Source organism: Loxodonta africana, chromosome 8, assembly GCF_030014295.1.
Source record: "Loxodonta africana isolate mLoxAfr1 chromosome 8, mLoxAfr1.hap2, whole genome shotgun sequence".
Lineage (NCBI taxonomy): Eukaryota > Metazoa > Chordata > Mammalia > Proboscidea > Elephantidae > Loxodonta > Loxodonta africana.
Window position 1 is genome coordinate 44,640,216 of NC_087349.1, and position 12,597 is coordinate 44,652,812.

A 12,597-nucleotide genomic window follows, 5' to 3' on the forward strand; every position below is an offset into this window, starting at 1 on the left:
GTAGCTCACTCTTCATCAGCATCTCTCTCCCACCCATTGTCCAGTCCCTCCCATGTCTGATGAGTTGTCTTCGGGAATGGTTCCTGTCCTGGGCCAACAGAAGGTTTGGGGACCATGACTGCTGGGATTCTTCTAGTCTCAGTCAGACCATTAAGTCTGGTCTTTTTATGAGAATTTGGGGTCTGCATCCCACTGTTCTCCTGCTCCCTCAGGAGTTCTCTGTTGTGCTCCCTGTCAGGGCAGTCATTGGTTGTGGCTGGGTACCATCTAGTTCTTCTGGTCTCAGGATGATGTAAGTCTCTGGTTCATGTGGCCCTTTCTGTCTCTTGGGCTCATAGTTATCGTGTGACCTTGGCATTCTTCATTCTCCTTTGATCCAGGTGGGTTGAGACCAACTGATGCATCTTAGATGGCCGCTTGTTAGCATTTAAGACCCCAGATGCCACATTTCAAAGTGGGATGCAGAATGTTTTCATAATAGAATCATTTTGCCAATTGACTTAGAAGCCCCTTTAAGCCATAGTTGTTCAGGGTATTTTTGATAGGACCAAGTAAACTTAAATCTTCCCTGCCTATAAATCAGGGAGATAATGGGCTCATGCATGGCTGTTGCTCTCCTGGACTTCTCAATTTTACCTCTTTATACTTCATAGTTTCTAAGCATAACAGTGATGTTCTAAATAAAAAGCTTGCTATGCCGTCATTACATGAGATATTCATGTAGACACTAACATATGCTTATGTGTGAGGCCTGCTGAAGCAGTAATGAGTTTTTGAAATTAGCAACTACTTGAAACAATAAGTTAAATTTCAGAATTCAAGGATGGATTTAGTTCCCAATTAGGAATAAAAGCTGGAAGAAGGAGCCACTTAGTTGAAATTGCCGATGTAAGTCTGAAGTATTAAAGTTAACCTAAAGATAAAACAGTTAAATGAATTTAAAATAGAGATATTAAAATTGTATCCCAAGACATTGGTTTAGAAATCTGCAGAGAAAATTAAGAAGTTCATCTGGGATAACAACTTCTTACCTTATTGCCTCACTCGGATAATTAAGTCCTATTTTCTCTCCCAGTTTCTTTGTGTTTCGGAAGGCAATTTCTTCTTGAAAAGAAATCTCAGGACTTTTGATTACCCAGATAACACATTTAAAACTCAGCCAAGTAGGTAACTAGAGAAATCTCTAATGGGGGCTATTTGGGGCCAGTATCACTACTTCTCTGAAAGAATAAGTCTAAATTCAAATAAAATGATTGTGAGCAGTTTAAGAATGACATTTATAGATGATTATATGAGATTTCCCAGGTGTTTATTTCAACCTGGAAAATAGCTGAATACATGAAAAGGAAGCACTCTCTGTTCAACCAAATAGATAAAAAATGTATCACAGCCATTAACTTTTTTTTTTTTTTGGTATGTGCTATTTTGCCATTAACTCTTGATAGCAAACTGAAATCATAAAGCGAAGAAAGAAGAAACTGGAAACATGAAATGAAACAATCATAATGGACTCAGGAAGCCTCAGAAAGATAATTGTAAAAATACTGTATTTTAAACGTGTAAACTTCTTGAGTTAAGGGAAGCAAATCTGAACCACAGGGTAAGTACTAGCACTTGATGGGAAAGAACAGAGAGTGTCATTAAGCTTTGGGCTTGAGGCATCCAGGTAAGAGTCCCCCAAAGCAATCTTACCTTTGTTTTCTGCCTTCAGTTCCTCTGCCATCAAGCTGTCTTGTCGGTTACCAAGCACGAATGCCAGGAATGAGAGGATCAGGGCATCCAAGATTCCAATAATTGCCAGGATGTACGCCCAGCGGACTGAACAAGCCCCAAGAGTGTACTTGTCTGTCTTTTCTCCACACATTCGTTTTACTTCATCTGAATCCCAGCCATCAGGGAAAATCATACAGCCAAGCACAAGGCAGGCAGCTTAGAGATAACAGAAAAAAAAAAAAAGAGAGTTAATATAAATTTTATTTTAGCAGATATTATTGTTCACGGAATCATTGTTTGGAATTCCTGATTTAAAGTGCAGCAGTTCTCACCACTGTCCTACTCTGGGTGCTTGGTTTTGTTTTTCTGGTTAATTTAAAAGCTGCCCAGCACTCTGCAGAGAAAACTCTGGAAATTCCATTGCAAATAGGCTTTAAGGAACCATAACGTTGCAGAACGACAATCCATCACTGGCTTTGAAAAGCTCTGACAGCAGCCAGATGAGGGATTAGGGTAACGTGGAAAATATCAGAGTGTATTTTGACTTTGAATCACAGTAAAAAGTAATTTTACATTGTGGCTACACACACACATACACACAAAAAATTTATTTAAACTATACTTACCCTTCTTACATGCAATGCACTGATCTATTTTCTATTCTATATTCCATTTTGTTTTTTTAAAGGGCTGAAAAACATTGTTACACAGTTTGGTACCACAGAGCTTATATGAAAATTAAGGAATTCAAGGAATATCCACATTCTGTTTCCCAAATATCACTGTTAGAAGAGTATGAATACTTTTCGTACGAATGTTACTCTGAAGATTAAAGAAAATAAGTGGCTATTCTTACCACATTCATTATATTCAAATTAATTATTTAGGGTTAACTCATCCTATTTTTAGGCCATATAAAGGCTTCTGAACAGTGGGTTCATTCATTCATTCAACAACTATTTATTGAGCAACTGCTATGGAGTGCCAGGCAGTGTTGTTGGTGCAAGGGGTACAGAGATTAAGAAAACAGACACAGTTAATGCAATGTGGTGTTTATGTTTTATCAGGAAAAAAGCCCAAAGAGGGGAAAAAAAGAGTAAGAATTCAAATAAAATAGTTGTATAAGTTGTAATAAGAACTATGAAGGAAAGAAACAGAGGGCTCAGAGTAAAAGGCCGGATGTTCTGTATATGAAGCAGTCAGGTAAGTCCTTGGGGGTGGCATTTAACTGAGGCCAAAAATAGACAAGGAAACTATCCATGTGAAAATTGCTAGGGAGGTTGTTCCAGGGAACAGCGTGTGCAAAGGTCCTGAGGCTTGATAGAGGCTTGGCATGTTTGAAGAGCTAAAAGGAGACCAGTGGCTGGGATGGAGAAAGTGATGCATGTTGAGGTTTTGAGGCAGGTAGGGCTATGAATCATGGGAGATTGTTTCCAGGGCATGCAATTTAGGAAGAATATGATGCCACAACCAAATAGGAGTTAGGTGACTATCAGGGCCAAACAATTCCTGAAGCAGGCAAGAGGTGCTGTCATCTAATTCTTGCCTGTTACTTCCTGAGCAAGTCTGAAGCAGGTCCCTGCTTTCCTGTTTTGTAATAGATACTTGGCTCTGCAGGGTAGGTCTGGAGGAGGCAGAGACCAAGGGTGGGGGGGAGGTGGGGGGGTGGGGTAGGATGGGTGACAAGTAAGAAGACTGCCTGGGAGAACTCTGCTGTAGGGTTCTCTGTTATTTTACAAAATGATAGTTAGAAACTTTGGATCATACTTGATTCCTCTCTTTTCTTTGCCCCATATCTCAAATGTTGCCATGCTTCTCTCAGCTACCTATGCAATATTTCTGTTGTCATCCCTACTTTCAGCCTTCATTATCTTACAAAAGGAACCCCAACTTCCCTCTGCCCTCAGTTGGCCCTCACTCTAATCCAGATTACATGTTATTGCTTAGATCATAGTGCTCAAAACCTTTTCCTGGCTCTCCATTGGCTATCGAAGAACCCCTAGATATCTTAGTCAGGAGTTCAAAGCTCTGTGATCTACCCAGTTACCTTCTTACCCTCTTCCCCTTGACACTCCTCACTGCACTTGGACTGAGCAATACACGACTCCCTGTTCATGCATCAAAGTCTTAGATTCTCTGTTTTCTTTTTTGCCTGGAGTGTTTGCCCCTCTTAAATATCATCTAACATCTAAATCAAATGTAACAGCTTCCACAAAGCAAGCCATCTCAAATATTCCTTGACCTAGAATTCTGCCCTTACCTGAACTCTCGTAGCTGTTGTCTATTTTAGGATCCTTGTTGCTGTCTACAGGCAATCACCAGGTTATCAACGAGATCAGTTCCTAAGAGTGTCTTTAAGTTGGATTCGTCGGTAAGTCGGAACAGGTGCGTACAGTCCTTATTTGGCCTTACCTGTACGTGAGTGCAAGAAAAGCCTCGAAGCCTCTTCAATAGTTTAAAAGCTGCATGTGCAGCAAGTGAAGGTGATTGTGATGAAGAATTTGTTGAGATTAGGGGTTGGTTCAGTTGTTTCAAAGTGAGGGTGAATTTACGTAACCTTTAAGGGAAAGTCAGGGTTTGTAACCTGGAAACTGCCTGTAGTTATTTATTTAGAAGTATTATCTCAATTAACAGACTATAAGCTGTCTGAAGAGTCTTTGGCCAGCCATCAAACTCAGAGCACGTAATACTGTGCCTTGTACATGGTAGGAGCCCTGGTGGACCAGTGGTTAAGCGTTCAGCTGCTAACCAAAAGATGGGCAGTTCATATCCACCAACTGCTCCTTGGAAACCCTATGGGGCAGTTCTGCTTTGTCCTATAGGGTCACTATGAGTTGGAATTGACTCAAAGGCAATGGGTTTGGTTTTGATTTTGTATACGGTCCCCAAAAACCAAACCCAGTGCCGTCGAGTCGATTCCGACTCATAGCGATCCTATAGGACAGGTTAGGTCTGCCCCATAGAGTTTCCAAGGAGTGCCTGGAGGATTCGAACTGCCAACCCTTTGGTTCGCAGCTGTAGCACTTAACCACTACGCCACTGGGGTTTCCTTGTACATGGTAGGCACTCAAATATTTAAAAATGGGAAAATGAATGAATGAACAAATTCATTATGATATCTAGACAAGCATCTCTAAAGTATAGCTCATGGAGATCAATATCACAGTTACCCAAGGTCATGAGCCTAATTAAAGATGGACTCTATTTAGATGTCATTTAACAGAGACAATTTTGTTGTGACTAGAGAACAGGTAAAAAATATTCGGAAAAATAATTAGAGAAAAAGCAAAGTTGTTATTTAAAAATATTTTCAAATTTCCATTCCTTCTGAATCTTCCAGCACCCAGTACCCAACATGCTCGCTAAGGTACGACTAGCAATAACGATCTGAGCTTTTTGAAAACATGTATCTTCCATGAGCAAAAATTCATTTTATCTGGGAGGACAAAGATCTTTGTATCTAAGCCATGTTCAGAAGATCACCTCTAAGGATGCTTACTTTCACTTGCAATATGCAAGAAATATTCTAATTTTTTTTTTTTTTACATATTAAAGAATTTTTATCTATGAGAAAACTTTCTTACAAAAAAGAAGTAAAATAAATTCTTTTTTTCTTTTACAAATAGGAATCACTTAAAGAGTGATAACAAATTACAGTTTCAGCTAAATTTAGCAGAAATCACCAAGTAACGCAGGCTCAGGCAGGTTATTGGCCATTATAGGACAACTTCACTAGAGCAGGATCTTTGTGCGGTAGGGTCATCTACCAAGACATCTTTTCTCAAACTCTTTTTGTCTTGAGGATGGATGGACTGTCTTAAAAGTTTACATTTCTGGGAACTCTCAGAAATTGGGGTAAAAAGAGCAGATGTAGAATTAACACTCCGAAACTAAAACCACAGGAATATGAATTATAACCCATTGTTCTCTATCCTTAAAGTGTCACTACCTTTTTAATCAAATTTTAAGTGAAGAATCTGGGAAGACAGATGAGATAATATACAACTCTTGGCTTTATAACTTCACTTTATGCCATGAGTATTTTGCTGAATGTTACAAAAACGGAAGTTTTGAAACACAATTCCTATTTTCAATAGTCTGAGGGAGTTGGCTGTTTAGAGAAATATGTGCTTGACTGCTAGCTGAAAGGTTGGAAGTTCTAAGTCCAGCCAGAGGTCCCTGGAAGAAAGGCTTGATGATCTCCTTCTCCAAAACAAGCCACTGAAAACTGTGGAGCACAATTCTACTCTGACAGACATGGGGTGTCTATGAGTTGGGATCAACTTGATGGTAACTGGTTTTAATAAGAACAGAGTTCTGGGCTTCTGTGGAAAAATGTTTAGGCCCCCTAACAAGGGTACTTCAGTCCCCTTCAGATCACAGGACCCCGTAATCTGTATCAGATTCTCCACCCTCTTCTTGTTGGCCTTCTCTTAAAGTGAAAGGTCTGATGCCTTCTAATGTACCCGTTTTAAGAAACTGAGTGGTTATACAGCAGGATTAAAAAAAATGAAACTTATTTGCATTTAAAAACTTTAAACTTTGTAAAGGAAAGCTGTGATTAAAATCTCGTTTTTAAAAATCAAATAAATGCTATCCTTTTGAAGGTTGTCCTTCTAGAAGGCCATTGCCTAACAAAATTTTTATTTTCTGACAATATATTATTAAAAAAATACACATTTTCTTCTCCTATCCAAACTTCTCCTACTTGGCTATTTTGTTTTTGAAAGGCAGGTCTCTGAAAGTTATAGTGTATTTAACTGAAAATTAATTTAAGTCATTAAAATAGTTTAGGCTCTGTTGGTTTCTTTGGAAAGGCATGACGATTCTGTTCTGCGTTGATGCTCCAGCGCCATAATAAATTCTGTTTTCCGGCATTCTATTAACCATAACCATATGAACCTGGACTATTTGTGGGGGCGGGGGGGGGGCACTGAAAACTAACAGCTGTTCCTAATCCTGCCTAAGAAGTACTTGCAACATTCAGACAGGGCTTTGAACCGGTTTGTTCTGCTGAGAATTTGCATTTCTAACAAGTTCCCAGGTGATGCTAATGCTGCTGGCTTGGGACCAATTCTGAACCACCAGTAGAGTAATGGTTCTCAAAATTTATTGTACATAAGAATCACCTGGGAATCTTGTTAAACTGTAGATTCTGATTCAGTATATTTGGGGGTGGAAATGCAAATTCTCAGCAGGAATTGGTTTGAAGCCCTGCATTCTAGGCAAATGTCTCAGTCAAAGAAAGATTAAATAATATTCCTCTTGGTTTTACAGCTAATGGTTTCTAATTCTTTACAAGGTAATCACCCTTTAAGATATAGGATCATCACCTACAATAAACATTTGATTAATTTGAACATGCCATTTCTTGACCAGGAGGGATAGTAGAGAATTAGTTCCAAATGGGCTATTATCCAAAAATGAGTTTCTTATTAGAATGTCACCTAGAATATGACCAGCTTCCTTGTAGCTATATATTCCTTCATTTAAGCAGCAAGTTTTCTGGAAGTATACAAGAGAATATTCTTGAATGCTAACTAGAAATGAGAGCTCACAAGCTGGAAGTGAGCAGGGAAGAATGATGAAAAGAAACCCATGTCCTTGTTGTATGTCGCATGACATAGTCTCATCTAGAATATTTAACACAGGTGTCCTTGTGAGGGCACGACTGTAGGTTTCAATTTCAAACATGTTCCAAACGGTAAAGAAGCGAAAGCTTCTTTTCACATTCTGAAAGGAACCTCTGTGTGGAGGCTATTGATATTCACAGTGGGTTCTTCTGAAATAGTACATAAACGGCTAGTGGTTCCCCAGAGCCACTAATTGCTCTGGCATTTTTCTTGCCAAAAAGCTGAATGTAACCTCTGTGAAGGAAACATCCTCAGAAAAATCTACAAACATTTGTAATTGGGTCTTTTTCCAAAGGTAAATGAATCAAACTACCAAACCTACTGCTGTTGAGTCGATTCCGACTTATACTGACTATAGGACAGAGCAGAACTGACCCATAGGGTTTCCAAGGCTGTAAATCTTTACAGAAACAGACTGCCACATCTTTCTCCTGCATAGCAGCTGGTGGTTTTGAACCGCTGACCTTTTGTTTAGCATCCAAGCACTTTAACCACCAGGGCTCCTACAATTTTACTATATATCTCTAAAAGATATGGCCTTATTTTTTTATTGTTGGAAAAATACAGATAACACATTTGCCAATTTGACATTTTTCACGTACGATTCAGTACAATCACATCAATCATGGGCAACCATCAATATCTTCTGCCAGATTTTCCATCACCATCAACAGAAATTCAATATAAGTGATTGAATATCCTCATCTGCCGTGGCTGCTAAACCACTCTCTCTTCCCTCACCTTCCCATTTGCTCTACAATCAGTTCCAATCTAGCTTCTACCTCAAACATTCCACAAGAACAGCTTTCACTAAAGGCACCAATGACTCCCAGGTTCTTACTTAATCCTTCTGTACCCTTCTCTCTTCCCTTAGACTCTAAAATCACATTTTTTGTTTTCCTCCTACATAAATGAAAATGCCTTTCTATCATTTTTGGGCTGGATCCTACCCAACCTCTAAAGACTGGCATTCTTTAAGGGTCTGTCCTAGGCCCTCAATACTTCTTATTCTATTTCCTATGCCCTAGGCAACCTCATTGGAGCCCTGGTGGTGTAGTGGTTAAGAGCTTGGCTGCTAACCAAAAGCATGGCAGCTCAAATCCATCAGCTGTTCCTTGGAAGCCTTATGGGGCAGTTCTACTCTGTTCTATAGGGTCACTATGAGTTGGAAATGACTCTACGGCATCTAACAACAACAACAACAACAGGCAACCTCATCAGTTTATCATCTATGTCAATGGATCCCAAGCTTCTCTCCTCTAAGCTCCAATCCCATAAGCCCAGACATCCGCTTGACATCACCACTTGAATGTCTCAAAGACACTCACACTCAACGTATCCAAAATTTACTGCATGATTCATTTATGTAACAAGCATTTTTTTTTTTTTTTTTACTATGTGCTAGCCACTGTTCTGGAGGTGAGGGTAATAAGCACTGTGCCCCTGGCAGAATAAATAAGATCATGCCCCTGACGTTATAGTGCATAACAACACTCTCTACTACACCACCCACAATTTGATCCTTTCTCAGTGTTCTCCATCTTCCTGAATGGCACAGCCATCCAACCAGGTGCAAAACCCAAGTGTACTGGAATCATCTTTAACATCTCTCTCCCTTACCAACTCCAGGCATATCTATTCCCCATTTTACCTCTTAAATATATTTTGTCTGTCCACATCTCTGTTACCTCCCTAGTCCAAGCTTCTATCATCACTCATGAAGTGCTTCAATAGCCTCTTCACTGATCTTTCAGCATCCACTCTAGTGTGCCTCTCCACACAGCAGCCAGAGTGATCTTTTCAAAAGGTAGGTCTGATCATGGGACCCTCCTTCCTCAGAGCCACCTTCAGTTTAAAACTCCTCATTATCTGTTTTTCTAAGTATGCCATAAACATAATCCATTAAATAAATATGTTAAAATGTCTGGTAGAAGTGGGTACTCAACTGATATTTAATTAATCAATTAACTCAAAGCCAGAAAACTTGGTCTTTATTTCCAGCAAACATAACTTTACTAGGGACAGCAATTTATTTTTAAAACAAGAGGATTAGACTAAATCAGAGATTGCAAATTGGAGGCTTGCCATCCAAAGATGGCCCACAGACATGTTTTGTTAGGACAGCTCAGTGTTTGAATAAACTTGAGCTTGGTGCCTTTAAGTGGGTTTACACTCTAGTTTGTGTGGTCACTATCACTTCCTACTCTCTTACCTTTGGTAACTTTACACAGGTACTGCTGCTCTGGAAGGAGTTTGGGTTTGAGGATCTATACGACTATATGGGCTGTAAGGTCCCTTCCAAATGTAAAAATCACTGATGCTCTTATTATGTGAAAAATATTTATGAAATAACAGGGGGAAATTGTATTTAGTTGATATCAACATGTAGAGCAAAGAATAAACAACAGAGAAAGTTCAAAGTTAACATCCAGGTACTAAGAGATGCAGAGACTATTCTGGAAAATTTACTTCCAAAAGAGGAAATAATGGCGTAATGCTTATAACGTCTGTAGATGAGTCACACATGTAGAAACGGTTTCACTCAATAGGCTCAGAACTGCAGTTTATTTGCCCCTATTACATAAAACCCAGCACAATCTTTCAGCCCAGCAGCCTCTGCTCAGAAACAGGCCCAGGATAGAACCAGAGGTAAATGGGGACACATTTGGCAAGGATAAGAGAAACAGACCTCCCACCTCAACCCTACTGACCCTCACTTTTGTTAATGAAGTCTCTCATTTTAAGTTCCATTGTCTTCATGCTAAGAAAGAACCCAATTCCTGAAATTATTAAAACTTGCCATTTTAGATCTAAATGATATATTTTTAAATATCAAGTGTGTTTTTGATGCCTGAAAAACCTTAGTTATCATAGCTTTTCCATGTAGTAAACGGACAAATGTCAAGCCTTTGAAATGTATAATTTTAATTCTAATTTTATTTCTGATCCCCCTTGATCTTCACATTTGTATTTCTCCAAATGGAAAAAAAATTATCCAAGCCCTGGTGGAATCCATGGTGCAGGACTGGACAGTGTGTTGTTCTGTGGTAGGTACGTAGGGTCGCTAGGAGTTGGAGATGACAGCACCAAACAACAGCAATGACGGTCCAATCTTATTCTACAAACAGGAAATACTATCAATAAACCAAACCAAAACCAAATCCATTGCGGTGGAGTTGATTCCGACTCACAGTGACCCTATAGGACAGGTTAGATCTGCCCTGTAGAGTTTCCAAGGGGCATTTGGTGGACTCGAACTGCCGACCCTTTGGTTAGCAGCCGTAGCACTTAACCATTACGCCACCAGGGTTTCCAGCACCCACTGCCCTCCAGTCAATTCTGACTTGTAGAGACCCGATAGGGTTTCCAAGGCTGTAAATCTCTGTGGAAGTAGACTGCCACATCTTTCTCCCAGGGAGCTGCTAGGGATGTGCAAACTTCTAACCATAATTGAATTATCTGAATATGTTGTATTTTACTTACTCAAATATTGTCTTCTAACATAAAACTACTTTAAACTTATTGCCATTAGTTGATTTTGACCCAGCATGACTCTGTAGGACAGAGTAAAACTGCCTCATAGGGTTTCCAAGGCGGTAATCTTTACCGAAGCAGACTGCCACATCTGTCTTCCATGGAGGGCCTGGTGGTTTGAACTGCCGACATTTCGGTTAGCAGCCGAGTGATTTAACCACTGCGCCACCAGGGCTCCTAAGGAAAACGAATCAGGATGAAAAATGAAATAGGGGTCTACGACTGGGGTTACTTGGGCCTGCTGATACTGCCAGTCCAATTATCCTAATCAGGGCTTTTAACGTTGCGAACCTGAGAACTGCTTATTTTTTAAGTAGGAAGGGAAAGTCTAAATTCATTTTTTAAAGTTTATGCACTGCTGCACAAAAAGCATGATAAATTGCCTTGTGTTGCTGAAGCACTCAAGGGAAACTTGGTGAAAAAAAGGAATCTGCACTCACTTAACTCTATCAATTATTCAGGCATACAGTAATTGAAGGAATTGATGCCAATGGAGGCTGCCCGGCTGTGAAGGGGGAGCTTTCGTAGGAGGATTGCCACTCTAAACACCTGGGAAAAGAGATATGAGAAGCATCCCTACAGCTTCTTCATCAGCACATGGCCAGCAAACTCAAGTTATAATACTTATGACTGCTGGGAAACTGACTCTCCAGACAATCAGGACGTGATATACTGTGGTTTAGAGTCTGGTGAGAAAAAAACAAGTCTTCTCCAGGTTAATTCTGGTCGTATACCCTGAATAGTTTTATGAGCGTTTAAGTCAAGGTCATAATATGAAAGATAACATCCCTTAGGAAGAGGAGATAAGAGAAAGTATGAACAAATGCTGGGCTCTCAAAAGAGAAGAGTTAGAAAGTTGTGAGTAATGGTGAGAAAAACTACTCTGTTGAGAAGCTCTATCCTAATTTACCTGGGTAAAAGGATCTGAACATTTAGTACTCTGGGCTGAATCTGCTCCGATGCTCCCCCTTTCCCCCTGTGGCTATAGGGGGTAACCAGTAATCCACACCTGCATTTGTGAGCTAAATAGTCAGTGGAGAAATATCTTTGTAGACTACGATACCATGTAAGAGATAAAACACTTAATTGTACAATGTTGTCATTGTTGGGTGTCGTCGATTCTGACTCACAGCGACCCCATGTGACAAGCTTAGAATTGCCCCATAAGGTTTTCTTGGCTGTAATCTTTATGGAAGCAGATTGCTGGGTCTTTCTCCTGCAGAGCTGCTGGGTCGGTTTGAATCATCAACATCTCGGTTTGCAACTGAGCACTTAACAATTGTGCCACTAGGGATCCTTTTTAATTGTACATTAAAACTTGCTAATTTGCCCAAATTCTGAGGGTTAATAGTCTAATACAATAAAATTCAGAGTTTAAAGCTAAAAAATTAAATGCATTTCTGATCTCTAGACTCCCACTGTATGGATTTTGATATATGTCATGGATTGAATCAACTCACAGTATTATTCTGATAATGACATACCAAAATCCAAAACCAAACCCATTGCCATCAAGTCAATTCTGAGTCATAATGAACCTACAGGACAGAGAAGAACTGCCCCATAGGGTTTCCAAGAAGCTGCTGGTGGATTCAAACTGCTGACTTTTTGGTTAGCTGCTGTAGCTCTTAACCACTGCACCACCAGGGCTCTGATAATGGCATAATTAATAATAATAATACAAATCATAATAATAGTGAATATTTACTGAACACTG

At 39.7% G+C, this 12,597-nt stretch overlaps 1 protein-coding gene across 2 annotated transcripts in view; it reads right to left on the reverse strand.

Annotated features, from left to right (window-relative positions):
• The window catches only part of LHFPL3 (LHFPL tetraspan subfamily member 3), a 542,224-nt gene that overhangs the window by 180,363 nt on the left and 349,264 nt on the right, over positions 1-12,597 (reverse strand). For both annotated transcript variants that reach the window (XM_064289882.1, XM_010587323.3), the window contains exon 2: positions 1,693-1,929. In XM_064289882.1, the coding sequence (XP_064145952.1) occupies positions 1,693-1,929 (237 nt within the window). The remainder of the gene's footprint in view (positions 1-1,692; positions 1,930-12,597) is intronic.